The sequence below is a fragment of the Aplidium turbinatum genome, chromosome 17, assembly GCF_918807975.1.
Source record: "Aplidium turbinatum chromosome 17, kaAplTurb1.1, whole genome shotgun sequence".
Taxonomy (NCBI): Eukaryota; Metazoa; Chordata; class Ascidiacea; order Aplousobranchia; family Polyclinidae; genus Aplidium; species Aplidium turbinatum.
The window spans coordinates 11,771,833-11,790,899 of NC_137488.1; the positions used below are offsets into that span (position 1 = coordinate 11,771,833).

At 37.0% G+C, this 19,067-nt stretch overlaps 2 protein-coding genes across 5 annotated transcripts in view; one reads left to right on the top strand and one right to left on the bottom strand.

Moving 5' to 3' along the window:
- Positions 1–5,707: 5,707 nt before the first annotated feature.
- On the bottom strand, positions 5,708–14,664 carry LOC145786454 (aspartate aminotransferase, mitochondrial-like). The gene is made up of 11 exons (XM_082598111.1): positions 14,553–14,664; positions 13,917–14,073; positions 12,840–12,962; positions 12,569–12,628; positions 11,936–12,009; positions 9,390–9,477; positions 9,209–9,277; positions 8,792–8,978; positions 7,985–8,150; positions 7,556–7,706; positions 5,708–7,068 (listed from the first exon to the last, which is right to left on the bottom strand). The coding sequence occupies exons 1-11, from the start codon at positions 14,615–14,617 to the stop codon at positions 6,946–6,948; spliced, it is 1,263 nt and encodes a 420-aa protein (XP_082454237.1). The 5' UTR covers positions 14,618–14,664; the 3' UTR covers positions 5,708–6,945.
- A 2,398-nt stretch (positions 14,665–17,062) lies between these two features.
- Positions 17,063–19,067, top strand: part of LOC145786312 (arf-GAP with SH3 domain, ANK repeat and PH domain-containing protein 1-like) — a 37,178-nt gene continuing 35,173 nt past the window's right edge. For all 4 annotated transcript variants that reach the window (XM_082597953.1, XM_082597951.1, XM_082597952.1 and 1 more), the window contains exons 1-2: positions 17,063–17,234; positions 17,412–17,484. In XM_082597953.1, the coding sequence (XP_082454079.1) occupies positions 17,109–17,234; positions 17,412–17,484 (199 nt within the window). In that variant the 5' untranslated portion in view covers positions 17,063–17,108. The remainder of the gene's footprint in view (positions 17,235–17,411; positions 17,485–19,067) is intronic.

Sequence of the window (19,067 nt, forward strand, 5' to 3'; positions counted from 1 at the left end):
GAAAACAATTAAAGAAACGATTAAGATCAAGAAAGCAGTTGTACACGACTTCCTGGGAGTCTCTGGTGGAATGGATGCTATCCTAAACAATGGTGACACGACAGTAGCGTACGTAGGGACCATTGTACCATACCCCCCCCCTTCAAAGCTAACCCCCGTTAGTGGGCCCACATCTCTCTAGAATAGAGAGTAAGCTTTCCCTACTAAAAACTCCAAACACACACTGAACAGAAACCACCGTGAAAACAGAACACACAAATGCAGCCGATCCTACACTCCGCCTAAGCGACTTTTGCCAATACCAAGCATTCAAATATCCCAGTCAGGAATTAGCAACAAGAAAACATAGAGACTTAGCTTTATTTCTAAAATATGCGGAAAAAAACATGATCTTATCCATTTTACAATAATATTCATACCCACATTTTTGTTGAAAATGCTCTCAGAATGCACCAAATTCAAAGTAATTTTTCAAAATTTTCTGGGGGACGCCTCGCGCACCTCGCCGCTAGGTGTCATCTTAGCCGTCAGGCTTCTCCCGCCGGCCGTCAACCCCACTTTTTTTCAAAATTCCTGGCTGCCTACGCCACTGCTTGGAGGCATTGAAGAAAACAAACAGTCATCTAAGTGAGATGCTTCTGATGCCGGGGCGTATCCTCAATGGAAGCAAGGGAAGCATTGCTTTCCCTGTCAAAATTGAAAAAAGAGAAAATGATATTTTTCAGTAAAACGATTTCGTAATTTCTTTACCTGAGTACATATTAGAACGGTTTCTAACTCATGTCCTCGTATGATTTCAGCTCGGTTTTAATTTTAAAAAAGTTGGAAGCTGACGGAAGCAAAGATTCGTACCGGTATCGCTTTCCTTGCTCTCGTTTTTGCTATACTAAGAAACAAGTGAGAGAAAGGAAAAAAGCAGCGCAAAATTTGCTCGATTTACGTTTCTTTTAACTCATCTATGGAAGCAACTTTTCAATTGCATTCCTGTCGCAGAGTTACCAGATTGGCCAAATTCCTCAAATTAGGCTAAATCCGCTACAAGTCATAAAATATATGTACATTTTATTATTTTTAATAGAAACAGGTAAATATATTCATTTGGCCTTTTTGTCTAATATTTTCCTTGTTTTGGCCGTTTTTTGTATTATTTTAGCTTTTAGACCTTTTCATAGTCTGGCAACTCTGCTCTGTTGGATGGTGTGCCAGTGGGCCAAAAATGAAAAAAATGGAGGCGCTGTTATGGTTATATAATATAATATAATATCGGCCTAGTAAGCAAAAGTTTGAGCCAAATGTTGGCTTTACACTGCTATCCTGGCTGGATAGACTTTGGTATAAAACAGGATATGTGAGGTCTAGCTGTTTTCTAATTTTAGCCGCATTTTGTACCCGTTTGTGTGTAAGAGCTACCTTTAATAAGTTAATAGCTTTTATCTGCTTAGGCTATAAATTTCATACAAATATTACCCTAAAAGTGTTTACTGAAAGCACTGTAATCCATTATTTGAGTGTAATGTTGCAAAAATTTTTCCGGGGGAGCATGCCCCCGGATCCCCCTAGAAAACACGTGCCTTCGGCACGCTCTGATCCCCCATGAGTTTTGTTGCTTCCCTTGCTCAACCAACCAGGATACGCCACTGCTCTGATGTTTCACATGAATTGACAAAACACGGAAACCAGCCATTCCATTCAATCAATCATTTTATTTTTCGTCATTAACGCGTCCGGGACGAAAAAGATACTAACTACAAAAATCGATATAAACCTACCAGCACGTTAACGAACGGGAAAAGGTGGCAAAACCTTGAAAGCATGGCCGGATTTAAACCATGAGAGGCCCTAGGCTATTCCATTTGTGAGGCCCCTCCCTATTTTTGAGCTCAGAATTACTCTCTAAACCAGAGGTCCGCAAATAGTGGGTCGCGTCCTAAATTTGGGTCGCGAGACCATCCACAGTGGGTCGCAAAACGGTTTAAACTTTCCATAAATATAACTTGTATGGCAAAAATAAATACAATCATATAGTCTTTGATGTGCTGAGTTTCGTACGATTTGGTAGGCTACACGAAAATTTATACTTTCGGTTGCAGTACAGTAGTTGCAAGCCCACGGTTATAGCCTATAGCCACCTTGAGGCAGGGCATGAAAACTCTCTCAGCTTATCTCCAGAACTGGCGACTGAAACTCAGCGAAACCAAAACATTGGCGGCAGCTTTCCACGTACACAATCGGGAAGCTGATCGTAAGCTACAATGGAAAACTTCTGTCCTTCTGCCCCGAACCAAAATATCTTGGGGTGGCACTATGACAGATCGTACACATACCGCCACCATTTGGTGTCACTGCGCAAGAAAATAACATCCCGCGCTGCACTACTCAAACGCCTGGCAGGCCACAGCTGGGGGGCGAGTGCTGACACTTTGCGTATAGCAGCCTTAGCTCTTGTCTACTCTTCAGCAGAGTAGCCTACTGTGCACCTGTTTGGTGCCGCAGTGCTCACTGCCATAACATCGACACTGCCATAAACAGCGCCCTGCGCACAGTGACCGAATGCCTGCGTCCCACACCATTGGACAATTTTGCCATTCTCGCTGGCATCCAACCTGCTGAGCTTCGTCGCAAAGAAGCCACTCTGTTTCTTGACCGACGGGCACTACAGCCTAACCATCTTCTCCATCACAAGATCTCTGCTCCCCCAAACCAGCACCCCCGTCGACTGAAATCAAGACACCCATTCGTGCCAGTCGCTCAACTTCTGATTAACGAAGCAGATGAACTTCATCTCTGCGGCTACTTGGGCGGACTATAAATGGAATTCTGATATGATAAGCAGTTATTTTTTTTTTTGTTACTTGATAAGGGCTAACGTGTGTATGGCCGAAAACGTCTGTAGCTTATAGTTTATGTTCAATTTTAATGGATTATGTTAATTGCCGTGTGGTTGCTTGGTTGTATATGTCTGTGGTTAAAGAAAGTGACCTCTTTACCAAAATTGAATTCTGAAGGGAAGTCAAGTAGCCTACCATCAGACTCCATTCGTTCATCCCCGACGCCGACACATGCCCCATCGGCCTGACATGCAAAGACAAGCATGAGTGCGCCTCAACTGTCTTCGTACGGGCATCGGGCTTTTCCGCTCAACCATATGCACCAATGGGGAATCGGCCTCTTCCTCCTCCTGTGATTGTGGAGCCGATGAGGAACAGACCGCAGCAGTGCTGTATTCGAGGGTATACGGCGGTATACGCAGTATACCGGTACCCTCTGCTTTTTCGAGCAATTATGGTATACCCTCTGGTTTTCCAAAGAGAACGCGTATGCTATCCTTGCTGGTTCTTGACAACTAGGCCTACTACAGAATTCTAAAATGGTGCCAATTAACGCGAATCAATTCATTCAGAGCATTGTTAGCAGAATGCAAATGAGACTTTGCGCTATTGCTGACATTGGCAATGGTCAGCTAATGGTTGATATTGCTAACTTGCAACCTGAAAAATGACAGCTATTTCAACTTTACCTTGTTCGACAGCAGAATGTGAACGTGGTTTCAGTTTAATGAACAATATTATCACAGGTTTAAAAGCATCTTTGCTCATTGATAATGTGAGCTGTTTGATGTTTATTAATTGCAATTTGCAATGGACCACCTGTGGCTCAATTTACCGCTAAAAATATGTAAGATCCTGGCTGCTAAACCACCGATCAGCTAGGGAGACTAGATCCCAAATTTGTAAAGAGGATAAAGATTAGATTCCTCTCGGGAGGCTGTTTGGAATATAGGCTATTCATAGAAAAATAAACAATTTTGTAGGCCTTCCTCTCGTCCAACTTTGATGTTGATAATTCAAGTTATGGTACAATAAAGGTTAGTATTTTGCAAGTTGTATATTATTGATCATTTTGGAAAATCTGACAGTAGGCTATACTCTGTGCTTTTTTTACAAACACAGCACTGTTCATGTTATGGTAGAATAATTCATAGTCATGCCTTTGCCCTTTTTACAGCGTTGATATAACGTTACTTCGCCAGTGAACGTTCAGGTGAGGATGCAATGTTTAGTTCGTTAAGCTTCTATACGCAGGAGCCAAACTTATCCAGCTTTTTGTACAAATTGCTTGCGGTTGTAATGTTTAGGCCTAAGTGTTAGTTTTCGTAGTGTAGGCCTAACTGAATATCTGAGAATGAACATTCATGACGAATTAAATATTTAGACAACTATTATTCCATGTCTAACACTGGATTTTGGTCCTGTAACGTTAAAATTAAAATTGTTCATGACTTCTAAACATTAAATGGATGTATGATCACGACATAGGCGAAGCACAATTTGACAGATTTTTATTTGTTTTGGAAATGCTCTCAGAGCGCACCAAATTGGAAGTGTTTTTCAAAAATTTCTGGGAGGCCCCCCAGACCCCCCGCTGGAAGTGTTGCCTTCGGGCTTCGCCCGACGGTTACGCCCTTCGTTTCTACTACCTTGCTGCAGAATATTTCCAAGTTGCTTTCCCAACGGTTTAAGCCACCGAACGTCACTGGTATTTTTCATTTTATCAAATCTGAGACAGTATACCCTGTGCTTTTTTTACGAATACAGCACTGTGTAAATCGTCCTTTTTCATTGGAAAAGCAGAAGCAAAAATTGTATTATGATCAACCAGGGATATCTAGATATCCCTGTGATCAACACACAAAGTCTCTGCCCAATCTCCAAAAAGATGATCGAGTTCGAGCATTCGATTTTACCGATCGTACCTGGTCTCAAAAAGGTGTTGTTTTAAACATGGTTGCCCCAAGATCCTATGAAGTTAAATTGAACAACGACGTAATTTGCAGGAGAAATCGTTATCATATCCGAAAAGACTACAATTATGATGATGATTTACCAAATGTGTTACCTTTATCGCCGCCTTTTATTTCGTGTGATCAACCCAGTAAGGTGGTTTTACCGCGACGTTCAAATCGAAGTGTAAAGGCTCCGAAAAAGATTAATTGAAACAACGTAAACTTGGGTGAAGCCCAAGGTTTATTAATATTGCCCAACTGCAGGGCATGGTAGTGGTGGAGCCAACAAATACATTTCTAAGATTCTTTTTTCTCTTTGTACTGTATATTATCTTTTCTTTACAATTACTATTATTTGCTTCATTTTTTTGTTGGGAAAGATGTTCTATATGTAGCCAACCCCTGCAACACTGCTTTATTATTACGGTTGAATGCCTTCCACGTGTATTCATTGAACTTGAGGTCATCTGACAAGCAGTTTGTCTCATCTAAGTGAATGACTGTGCGAACGGCTTCGTGCTAATGAAAGTTATATATGCACAGATATTATACCCACATTAAACCCCACGCTTTTTGAAAATCAAAAAATGGTGAAAACATGAAACACCCTAATGGAGACTGTAGGTAGACAAATGCACAAAAAACTTTGAAACGAATCGTAAACACCAAACAAAAAACACGTGAGATTTTTTCAAAAGCGGCGCGTAGGTCCGCCCTTCCCCTATATATTTGCTCCAGAATAATTTTAATCATTATAAAAGCAAAGCGTTGTTAGTGCAGCTTTCCAGAAGCTACAAATTTGTAGCGCTTATTTGCAAGCATTCTTAGCAGCCTGTCTGACAGTGCCAATGGGTTGGCTGTGAAACGTAACTTTAAATAGCTAACACCAGTTGTAGGTTAGACTGCTACAACTAACAAAAGACAGAAAATGCATTTCATTTTATTTGACATTGCGCATTCATTTCTTGAAACTACTACGGCACCAGGTTTAAAAACACAAAGTGTCGTTCAACAATTAACAAGTCGTCGTGTGGATACCAATTATTATTGCAACAACATTTATAGGCTACTTAGTAAAAGAAATGTTGTAGGCTCCATGAAATATACATCCAAGAGATCACAAAAAGTACGTAAAAGCAAAACCCGCGATTATTCTTCGATTGACAATACAAAACTTGCAATATTCATTCATAGGCAGTCCAATGTAAACTCAAAGAAACTCTCCGGTGTTCATTGTGGGCTACAGTGCTACACCATCACGGGAGTAATTCGAGAATTCCAGTTTTCAATCAAATGTTGACGCAATGCGGAGTTGACACAACACAAAAACGACCAAGGTTATTATAGCAAAGGTTAGCAAACTAATAGGTCACTATGAAACTATGGGCTTAGTTAAAATGAAGAATTCAATTTTTGGTTACATTATTGTAGTTTCGAAAATAGGTAACGTCGAATGGGTAAAAAATGAAAGCAGTTTTATTTTGCATGAAGACGAACCGAGCTAGAAAAACGCCTTTTTGTTCTTGGGGGTATTTTCTCGTTAAACCTCGGACGGTTTTTCTTGCAAAACAATAGGTTAGCGAAGTAAATCAAGAATAGTTTGCATGACATGTGACGATAACCATGAATAAACTTAAACAGCAAATCAACTATTTTTTTTATTGATTCAATGTCTGCGGACTTTGCTAAAATGTCCTCAACGTTGAATCGATGTAAAAAAACGGTTGATTTGTTGTCTGGAAACGTTATTGAGTGGATCCAAATACGATAGCACAAGTTTAAACCGAGTTAAACTTGACGTTTATTGGGAAACACGGGCGTCATGCGATGACGCGCTAAATTAAATCAAGTGATCACATAATTGTCATAACACAACCCTTCTTCTCAAAAAACACCTTTTGAAGAACCACGCAATTTGCAGACATGCACTATTTCGCGCGAAAAGCATGTTCGAAAATATACATCATGGTTTCAACCATGGCGGTATGGTTTAAACGAAGCAAAAATTACGGTTGATTCAACAAGCTGATAAATACATAATTTTGAAAATTATTGGGCTGATATTTCGACTGAGTGGTTCGATGTGAAAGCGGCGCAAACGAAGCAAAATTGTCGTCAAAGAATAATAATGACGAATGTTAAAGCATCTGCGTTGAAGCAATTCACTTGGTGACTGCATGCATGGCATTGGCTAAGTACCCGACGTTGTCAGACGACAATCCGGCTACCGAAATTCTTCCGTCTTTGGTCAAGTAAACGGAGAATTCTGATGTCAAACGTTCCACCTTGTACAACAAAAAACTTTAGATAGTGAACTAGTAATTTAACAAGTTTTTGACAAAGCAAACTTTTTGTCCATGTAAAATGTAAACTAACAAGTGAATAAAAAAATATCAGTAACCTCTCAAGTACATGTAGCTCCACACAAAGTGAAATTTGCATGACTTTTGACTCGTTTTTATTTTTTTTTAAATAATGTTTAATAAGACATTATTGTCTAAAAAGACATTATAAAAAGTAATTACGGACAGTGGCCAGTGTTTCGATCTTCCGATCTCTTCAGCGTTGTAAAATGAAAGTGATAAAAATGTAGACTACTTGAAAATCAACATTTTACAGCAAAAACACGTATTCTGGTGCATAAGGTGAAATCGTTACTTCGTTACAATTAAAAATAACTTACTGCATCATCGATAACTAATCAGATTATTAATATATCAAAGATATTCAATAGAAGATCAGTACCAACAGAACAATGACGTAATAGCTTACCTCGTCAGGCTTCAAGCCAGTGAAACAGAACATTCCGATTTGATCTACAATGTGATTCCAATTTCGAAGTGAACCTTCCTTTTTCAAATTGTCAACCAGTTGCTGTCGCATTAATATAATTCGGTCAGCCATTCCTTTCACCTCAACAAGCCTAAATACAATTAAAATAATTTTGATACCAACTGTGATAGCATGACGGCATCTGTAATAATAATTAATTATTGGAAATATTCTACACAGCAATGTATCGGGTATTGGCAGTGGCGCAAGTAGGACTTTCTTCAAGAGAGCAAACTCCTTGTGTGTGGTGGAGATAAAGCAACCAACTTTCGTTAATCGTTAGCATTCGGTTGAGCTAAACCCAACTAGCTTGAAGCTTTATCAAGAAAAATCATTTAACTCTTGAAACATAAGAATATGATAGAATACCACTCCGCTCGAAGCTGAGAATCGTTGAGAATGATCGATGCAATACGAGCTCCATTGCAAGGTGGGTTGGAGTACAGAGGCCGAATCAAGATCTTCAACTGACTCTCCACTCGAGACGCTTCGTCGCTATCAGCGCATACTACCGTGAACGCTCCAGCTCGTTCACCTGCGAAGAAGCAAAGATAACTGCAGCCGTTGAATCAACCTAACAAAAAAATCAAATTTACTAGCTGGATAACAACGTTTTGCACTCCAGACAGCAAATTCCGCCATTTTTGCATTCATTCAACGTCTGCAAACGTTCAATTAATGTAAAAATGACAGATTTTGCTGTCTGGGTCGTTCATTAACACGATTATTTTTCGCAATCTTTCCAGCCAGAACTTGTGAAATGCAATTACAATATTACCTATTGGTGTGATACTTTTTCAATCATTTAATAGACGTAATGAAGAGTTGAATGTATAAACCTGCGAAAAAGCGTGCAAAAAAAAAAAAAGTTATCTACATCACTCAAAACGTTGGTAGAAAGTCACGTGGATTTACAAATAACTAGAATCTCAATGTTTCTTCTTCAAACAAAGTGACCAAAGCATTTCAATAATTTTAGCCACCAGCTGTCTGATTAAAATTTTAATCCGTATTTTTCTTTCAAGACGTTTCAAGGAAACGAAACACAAAGTTTTCTTCGTGTTGGCGTGCTTAAAGTGTTTATATCACGTTTCAAGTTATCTAAATACAGTATAATGTGTGTGCAATTACGTGCGTTTCCAAAAATAACAATATGATATGACAACGTTTGTTTACCATACAAGCCCATATTTTTTGCAAACGACTGTGCTAAGAGCACGTCGTGACCATCTTCAATGAACATTCTCAAAGCCGCGGCATCCTTGTCAATGTCACCGCTAGCAAAGCCTTGATAAGCCATGTCAAAGTATGGAAGCACTTTCCTTTTCTTTGCTATGCATGACATCTCTTTCCACTGGTCTGGCTGCAAGGAACAAACATATAGCACGGTATAAAAGACAAAACAAGACCCAGCACCAAATTGTGCAACCAAAATCCTCAACTACAGCAATATTAGAGTTCGCTTTAACACACGTTGCTTTAATTTAATCAAAAGATCCTATTTTTTGTACCATACACAAAAATATAAAGTTTTCGAGCACAATTTTACAACTAAGCGTACACGCACAGAAAATCCCTATAAACTAAACTAACCTTTGGGTCTACACCAGTAGGATTATGGGCACAGGCATGGAAGAGTACAATGGAATGCTCGGGCACTTTCTGGAAAACAATTCAATCAATGCAGCAAATATATTTGAAGTTTTTGTTATGGCAAGTTGATGCAATGATGAAAACTTATGAAAACCCTCAATGAAGACATAACTCAACGTACATTCAAATCTTCAATTGCACCTTCCACATCAAATCCACAAGTGGACGGTTTGTAGTATCTGTACCAACCGACATCCAACCCGGCATGCCTGGACAATGCAAACAACGGTGTAAAATTATTTTTTTAAAATTCAAAGAAGTTTTTGATGCCTGATTCTTCAATACTCTTTTTCACGTTTGATGCACTTCAGCAGATCATTTTTTCGTTAACATTGCTTGTTTTTATACTAATTGCAAAGGGTTGCACAAAATTTTCGAGCAACAGTGAAAATACATGCAGGTCTGTGAAGTAGCCGCTACTGTTTCATTTTGACATTCTTAATTTTTGCCTCAGACGTCATAAATCCAGCTGTTCACCGCAGCATGAAATAAAACAAGTACTAGAGATGTACCGATACCAATATTTTGGCCGATACCGATCCCGATACCGATATCACTTTTTTAGGCCGATACCGATACTGATACCGATATTTTGGCCGATACTTTGGTGTTACAAAAAGAAGCAATTTTGGTATTTGCAAGGAATCATATCAAATGCTGAGTTTTACCTTATTTGCATAAAACTATTGAAAAAAGCTTTCAATTGGCATAACTTATTAAAGATTCAAGAATCCAATCTCAACTGCATTGTTGTGTCATAATAGTAGGTTTTAGTAATGAAAGGCCACCATAATTGAGGACTGGGGTATAAGGGAAGAAACATTACATCATAATTGGGGTTTCTGAAAAATTAATAAAGTGTTTGCGCAAACTCTCCAAATAGGCTATCATAATTGATAATAAGATGTAAAATGTAAACCAAGTGATTTGTGTAGTCGTACAAAAACTATTCGACAAGTAATGTGCAACCTAATGGCGCTTGTCGTTCGGTTGAAAAGCTTTTACCAGGCCAAGACTACCCAGGTAGCAAAAATGTATACTACTTTTGCATCGTTTTTACGTTGCTAAACGTTTAAAAACCCGTGTAACTTGGTTGTTTTTAGTAAGCTGGTTCTATCAGTTTCTGATTAAATTTCCACCTTTCGTGTAATAAACTCACCAAGCTTAAACAATGTCATGGCAGAATAAGTATGCTCAAAATGAAAGCAATGAAACTACGAATCCTCACTAAACTAATCAAAATGGTCTTGTTGCGCCTAAAATGACCAAGGCCTATGAGAGGGGGTACGGAGGGTACGGCGTACCCTTGACGGCCCAAGCCTGTGTTTGTTGGGAGGGCCCGAAATTTTGGTTTTATAGTTTACGCGCAAAAATGTTTGGCTAAAACCATTCTAAACGACTGATTTCAAGCATTAAAGTTGTTATTCTTTAGTCCTGGGGGCCCATAATCTAGCAAAAGGGCCCAGAAGGTAAGCGAGTGCTTTGCAAGCAAATTATGGGCCCAAAGTGGTAATTTAATGCTTTACGTGCAAAAATGTTCTGTTTAAAGCACCCTAAATTAAATCATAACACTTAGTTATTCTGCTGTCCGGGCGTACACTAGCCATTTCAATTCTTGTCGATGTCAATTCTTGCTACAAAACGGCTGCCGAGAAACATATAGTTGATTTAATGGTCTAAATGGCTAGCGTGGAAGCTACACCGTTATGGTTAGCGAATCGCAACAGCTCGCTGTACTAGTGAGTGCTCAGCCTTGTGCTGATAGCCGGGAAGAACGCTCCTTTCTTCACAATGAGGTTGTCATCTTAGGCGCAACAAGACCATTTATTGATTAGTTTAGTGAGGATTGGTAGTCCCATTGCTATCATTTTAAGCCTACTTACTCTGCCATGACATTGTTTAAGCTTGGTGAGTTTATTACAACGAAATGTGGATATTAAATCACAAACTGATAAAACCAGCTTACTAAAAACAACCAAGTTACATGGTTTTTTAAACGTTTAGCAACGTAAAAACGATGCAAAAGTATACATTTTTGCTACCTGGGTAGTCTTGGCCTGGTTTTATCCTCTGCTGAGAAATAAAAAGAAACACAAAGAAAAGCATGATAAATATTGGAGAAATTGAGTCTCCTTCACAACTTAAGAATCGAACAACGCAAAACTGCTGAAACAAAACGTTTTGTTTGAGTGAAAGAATCACTGTAAGCAAACAATGCCAAGAGGTACGCACATGAAGTCATGGGAGTGTGAGGTATCAAAAATTTGAACAGGTTGTTATTTTTCTATATCAATGTGGTGTTAGTTACTACTTTAAAAAATCTATGTAATATCTTTGCTTCTGCAAAAATCCGCAGCAAACGCCTTTTTTTACATGTTTAGTATCGGCCACAGTATCGGCCAAATTTTGCCGATACCGATGCCGATACCGATACTCAAAAAATGGCCGATATCACCGATACCGATGCCGATATATCGGTACATCTCTAACAAGTACATATATTGTATCTTTGAGAATTATACCAACATGGCTAAGCAGATATTAGTTTGGCTCTAGATGTAAACTGAACCCTCACACCGCAATTCGAACTTTAAAAAAGTGCTTATGGGTCTAAAAACATTATTTTTCATGCAATTAAATACAATATGGCTATGGCAAAATACTCACTTAAATATCGGAACATGGTTTCCCCAACTTGGCGTTGGAAGATATATGGTCTTGTTTCCAGTAAAAAACTTTTCCTAAAACGTAACCAGCACAACTTAGAGATGCCGTCTAAAAATCATAATTCGTATCTATGATAATGATATTATACGTCAATCTGTGTTAATTCTTGTCCATTTCTTGCACAGCCACAACATTTACACATGATTGCTATACAGTATTTTTCGATATGAAATCCATGTGTTTTGCTGAAAATAAGCAATAAAAGTGTAACTAAGTTAAATAAGTAAAGTGTAACTAAGTTATGAAGTAAAACGAACTTCTCCACCAAAGCTGTTTAAGCAACACCATGCAATGATACCAAGCAAGATGATGTCATGATGAGTCACTGCAGTCTTCCAGCTGTGCAGAGGACATAAGGTGAAAGACACAAGAAGTAATTTTAGACATATAGGATATGAAGTACATGATGAAGAATGCTACTGATGTCAAGCGAAAATCCTCAACATCATTGCACATTGTTTTGAAAACATCTAAACTGCAAAATGCCAATATATATTATTTTTTGGCTGTAATATAAATATGATATATATAGTATACAGTTTTTTTTTTTAAGAACACAAAAGCAACAAATACCAAAAAATTTGCTCCAATTCGTAGAGATCCAGTTCCTGAAATTCCTTGCACGGTAACATTCTGAAAAAGTTAAACAAATATATAAATTTAATAGTATCGATGCTCATAGAAATAACCTGAAAATTACAGTACTGGTAGCCTACACATCACATTCAGATTTCAGAATACAAAGTTGATCTACAAAAAAAAGTCAGTGTGTCACAAAAGTTTAAATAAAATTTACTTCTGACTGAATCAAGAGTATCATTACACAACGTGTTAAAAGACGTACCCTTTTTGCAGCCAGAACTGGGTTACTTGGGCCAAATGCTAGTTCAGCAGCAGCTTTGGTAAAGGTTGGCAGCCCAGTTATACCAAGGTATTCTTTGTCTAGCTGTTCAATTTGCTTTTGAGCCTGCAGTTACATTTAACACAATAAAGTAAAACCAACTTCATACAAAACTCAATAGCATATCAAAGGCTAGAAATTCTAAACTAGATATATTATAAAATCTATTAAATTTGAATGCAAGTACATTTGAACAAATTTAACAAAAATGACAAAATCTACTACAACTTCATTAGTTTGTGAACCAAATGCTACTTAATAAAATATATTACTTGAAGGTATTATTTTTATACAGACATAACTCAGCAACAACACTACATTTAACATTATAAAAAAAACAAAAAAGCAAACGTTTTCGGCTAGTCATATAGCCCTTTTCAAGCCTATAAGAAAAAATACATTATTAAAAAAAATGCTAAAGAATCATATAGTATCACAGCAAAAATATGGTCAAATTTAAACATTTGAGAAACTGCCTCGCTCACACAAAACGTTCGCTTTTTTGTTTTTTTTTATAATGTTAAATGTAGTGTTGTTGCTGAGTTATGTCTGTTTATGGTTTAAAAGAGTTACCTCTCTACCCAAATTGTATTATTTTTAAAATAAGAAAATATCTATTATGAAGTAATGCAATGATAATTATCAATAAACACATTGGAGTTATACAAATATACAATATATTATACATTATAAATATATATACACAAATAGTATGCGCTTCTGACAATATCATATACATCCAATTAGTAGCCTAGCTATTCTTCTGTTTCCTGCTTATGTTTTACTTTTGCGCCCGATGGTTGTTATCTACTGTAACATGAAATCTTAGGTAGTGCAGAAATTTTCTGTTTCAGATTTGCTGTTAAATAATTTAGGGTCTGCTTGCTGCATCAAGCACTTTACTTCAACTGCTGCATTTTATCTATCAAATATATTCAGTGACATTTGTCATCTAGAATCTATTAACAATTTATCTGGCGTTAGGTCATCAACATCTGCCCACTCTAATATCTACTTCACCTTTTGCACAGAAGGCAAAACATAGGGTTTTCCTAAATCATCTCGATATGCTCCTGCACCAAGGTTGATCTTTTTCGGGTTATCATCTCGTTTGAATGCTTCAGTGATTCCAAGTATAGGATCTGGTGGCCCCATTTCAACATTACTCCACCAAGAACTGCAAAGTTCAAAACAAGTTTATTGCAATATAACTGTGTGGTTCAAATTAACACCAGTGGTTATTTTGGGTGACCACAAAAACAAAGAAATACAATATATTCAATGCAATTTACTACAGTTCGGAAAAGATAGGAATAATTAGCATGCTGTATGTAGAAAGACTTTATAATTAAAATATCAAACGTCCAGTAAAATGACTGGAGCTGACGTACAAGTCTCCACCGAGGATCGTGGTCATAAACGCGATATAATCCAATGATTGAAATCGATCAAGACATATATAAGGTGAAGTGTATGAGCAGTAAAGTATATACTGGTAGGCGATATTGGTAGTAAACAAAATAAGCAATTAATCATTTAATAATGTTAAATAATGCTGAAACAAACAAAGAAATTCAGGCTATTGCATAAACGGTTATTGTTTTTTTTTGTTACAGTTGTAGGCTACAGAAATAAAACATGAATAGGCCAACCAACCTCAATCTCGCAACAGAACGGAAATGAGAAATTCTACTTATTCCATATTTCCACTGCAATGCCATGTTACTTCAGAGTATAGCCTATTGCATTTAACAAGAAATCAAATCCTGTCAAATGAAAAGTTACCGTACTGTAACATTATTTTTAATTTAAACAGGTAATGTAACGTTTTGAGTACCGTAGAGAGCTCTTGGATAACATTTCTGTACTTCGATACCAGTAGTAGGTACAGTATCCTACTTAGAACTTTAATCTGTAAGTATGCAAAGTTTGCAAACTTGTACTATATGACTTGATAGGTTAAGCACTTTTCATGACTTTACTGTATGACATGTACAGCTAGTTGTTTCAAAGAACAGAGGTTCTCGAGTCTAGACTGTAGAGATGTAAATTAATTTCAAGTTCACTGATCAGCGACCACTTCACAGATCAGGTTGAAAATACTGAAACACTAAACTGAAGCACTATATGCACTACTGTATGCCATTTTTGAAGCTAATGCATGAGTCAGTGTGAAATTGAAAAAGAAGCTGATTGACAAAGTTGCCAGTTCTGGACCAGCAAAAGCAGTCATGGGTTGCAAATTTTTGAAGAAATTTTGACCAAAAACTAACCTACACTACAGATCATTAGTTTGGTCATTTAAAAGTCAAAAAACGTCTTGCTTCATTGCATTTTTCTAAACTATATTTAAAATGACATTTGTCTGCTTTTCGGGTTGAAACTGCCAGGTTCAAGCTCTCAAAAAAGCTTTCCCAGTCCGAGGATGAAGATTCAATCAATCATTATATCTTAAACTTTAGTTGGTTGGAAGCTTTATCTTCGAACTGACAAAGTCTTTGATTATTTATTCATGGCAGTTTCGTATGCTTGGGTCTTAGAGGCTTTGAATCACTAACGCAGAGCTGGTTACCGAGATTTACAGAAAGCTTCCGCTGGTTGAAGAGTTGTTGTATGTAAATTATTCCAACCACTATGTGTCGCAAAATTGAAAGTAGTCCTGAAATGCGTTGCTCAAGCGCACACCTGGCTCTGCCCCGACAGCTGAGCTAGCGTCGCATAAATTTGAGGCTTCATTGTGTACAAATTTGGGCGCTTGAGCACTGAGCTAACAGGCGAACTAATTTGCTAAATAGACGAACTATTAAAGACAAACTTGGGACCTAATGACACCACAACAGTTTCTAAATGAAAGAAAATTTTTGAAACATCACGTTGAAGCTTACAGAATTAAACTCATGAACGATTTTGGTAGGAAAGCGATAGCGAAATGAATTTGGATTTTAAGAAGTTATTAAAGCTACCCAGTGAAGAAATTGATTTTGTGGTCTCTGGCAACGCTGACCACAACAACCTCACAGCTTTTGCTGGTAAACCGTTGCACATGACCATCAAATTAACACGAAAGAAATTTTATTTTCTCGTTTTCGAAACCAACTGTATTATTTTTTCTTACAGCTCATGCTTCTCTTTCTTCCTTGTTAATTGTGTAATAATGGATTACCTTTTGGAAACCCATATTTTTTCCAGACAGTTCATGTTTCTCTTTCTTCCGTGTTAATTCTATGGTCATGTGTAATGGTTTACTCAATCTCCCAGTCTAAGTAAGGCAATTAATGACCAATGTACGGTACTGTATCAAAACTAAAAAGTAAAAGCTGCACTTGGACAGCATTGAAGTAAATAGATAATTGGATAGTCATAATAAGTGTACCATCGAATCTACAAAAACTATATCATAATGATCATAGCATGACAACCAATTTGTCCTTTGACAAGATTGAGATGAAAAATTAAATACAGTAGGCTACCGATATTCAATATTTTTTATTGCTGGTGCAAACATGTGGCATAGAGAAGACAAAGTAAACACACAAATTTGGCACCAACTAAAGGAAAAAATAACAAAACCAAAAAGTTTTGAAATATCCATTAATAAAACACTATCTTCAGTTTGGACAACTACAGTACGTACCCTACCAAATCTAGAATAGCGCTGATATAATTTAAAGCAACCAAGTAAATAATAATAGGAGATGATTGTTTCTATCTCAACATGAGATGGTGTATCATCATCTGCTCGGTTAGAACTTTGTCTTATAAAGTATATATTGTCGGCGGTGGAAGCTTCAGCCTAAGTAGCAATTTTCTAGCCCAAACATTGGCTTCCAGCCAAGATATTGCCTTCAATACATCACAAACGACTTCGCCCCTTCCATTAACACTGTGACATCAATAATTAAATTATTGTTAGTACTGTCTGTATCATAGCTGATGTGGCTTTTATTGAATCAAATGCAGAGACTGGAAGTCTTGCCAGCGCTGTTTGTATAATTAATGGCCTAACTTATCTTGAAAATTTGCTGAAAATGTTATTTGCTGTTTGTCATAGAAATGGCTTTCAAGGAAGTTGCTACCTAGGTAGAAATTTTCATATACTTTGCATGCTATATCAAAAGATTTATATCTAGGGTTTGACACGTATGTATTGCAGGAGTTGATATATATCATAAAATAAGGTATCTTTAAAAAATTTCCGTCATTTCATAGAAAATGTCGGACAGAATTTCTGTAATTGAGTTTTTGTCTGCAACGAAGGATGATGTCAATTCTCCGACTACAAGTACATTTTCTTCTAAAATGTCTTTTTGTCGTTCAACCATATCAGCTTTGGAAGAGGTACTGCAATCTTGTTTAGTTTTGTTGTTAAGACAAAATTGTTTTTTAAGATGTTAGGCTATGGGTTTGTTTATTTTAAAGTGATGTGATAGCATTTAACCATAGTTGATCAGATTGTTGTAAAGCAGTTAACCCACTGCATTCATTTGCGACAACTGTGAATTATTTGTTTTACAGAGTTTGGATGCCGACAGATCTGCTTTAAAAAAAATGAAAAACTCTATCAAATCCATGTATGCTTCTGGAAAAGGTATACTTAAATACCATGCTTGATGTGTTAAGTTTTCGTATCAAAATTGGCAACTTGCAATAATGTTTCAAACTTATATTGCATCATAATTTTTGTATCATTTTTTGCTTTGCATGCTGTTGCTGTAAGTTATAATCACTGTAGTCAAATTCCGGAAAGGCTTTGCCCTCTCAAGTTTGAGGATGAACGGGATTGGAAATTAAGTCTGCCCTTTCGGTTCTTAATAAAAAAGCAATCAACAAAAAAAAAGAGTCTACAAAATATGTCATGATGAAAAAATAAAAATAGGCCTGTGCAATTAGAAGTAAAAATCAAGTTACTTAAAATGTTTGTAATTTGAAGCTTCAAACTTAATGTAAGTCATTTAAAATATCATCAAACAAAAATATTCAATTTTTGCAATTGCACTCAAATGGCATCACTATCATTAATTAATTTAATGGCAAAACAAATAACTATAAAGAGTAGGGTGGATCAAAAAAATCGAATTTTTGAGTTCAGCTTAGTGCATTTGCCAAAAGATGCAGTTTGGGCTATCTTTTACATTGGTACTTGAAAAAACATTTTTTGACCCCGTTTGACCCCTATCCAAGAGCGCTCTAGTGGCCGCTGAGCCAAAATTCCTTAAATTAGCCATAATACCTTTTCTAGTGGGTGTAGGCTAATGATTTTGGTGTCTAACCCCACTAAATCAAGTCTTAGGAAGTCACTTCTGCAGTCTAAAATGATGCATGGGCAGCCAAAATTGCATAATGACATTTTTGCTCTAAAAAAGGCATTTTATGGGAAAGAAATGGCATTTTTAGATATTTTGGGCAGTTTTATGGATGAAATACTAAAAAAAGTGTAACCTAGGTAAAACACACTAGGGTGTGACCATTTGTGTGCAAACTGGCCTCCAGTCCAATGAGGTGGTGAGGTGATATGAGGTCCAATAGACTACAGAAGCATACAATAGTGCAGCTGCATGCCGCATATATATTTATTTGATAGTGTAAACTTAACTATTGCATTTATTACAGCTTTAGATATTGTTTATTTCAATGTTTGTAAATATCTGATCACACTTAACTTAATTGAGTTTATATGATGTTTAATAGAGGCAAAACTTGCATTTGGCTTCTGAATAAGCATCCCATTGAACACATCCTGGGTAGTGTGCACACAACCCCCTTGTTTTTTACTTTTTTTTTGTACTTATTGACTTGTAGATTTGTGAAATTGTTCCACTAGCCAGTAGCCAAGAATCTTTGCTGGTCCAAAAATCAGTAGAATTGGGGCACGTTTATGTGGGCCACCATCCCATTCAAATTTTCAGGTTTGCCATTAAGTAAATATTGAATTAACGGTATTTTCACGCTTCTCAACAGAAGTTGTATGTTTCAACAAAATAATATGCATAAAACTTTTGCCTGTTCGACTATCTATCGTACAGGGAATTAAAAGAATATGCTTGTCTATACGAGTTGTCTGTGAATTCACATTTTTTACGCGTTGGAATAGCTAAAAATACAACTCCAGTGAGCGGAAGTGGTCTAAGATTCTAATTTCGCACTGGAAATAGATCAAATACACATAGAAAG

Excerpts from the sequence above, each read along its gene's own strand:
- LOC145786454 (XM_082598111.1), bottom strand. The coding sequence starts at position 14,617 with ATGGCATTGCAGTGGAAATATGGAATAAGTAGAATTTCTCATTTCCGT. Across the intron at positions 14,074-14,552 it reads CGTTCTGTTGCGAGATTGAG|TTCTTGGTGGAGTAATGTTG; the intron begins GTTGGTTGGCCT and ends TGAACTTTGCAG. Across the intron at positions 7,069-7,555 it reads CTGGCTTGAAGCCTGACGAG|GTGGAACGTTTGACATCAGA; the intron begins GTAAGCTATTAC and ends TTGTTGTACAAG.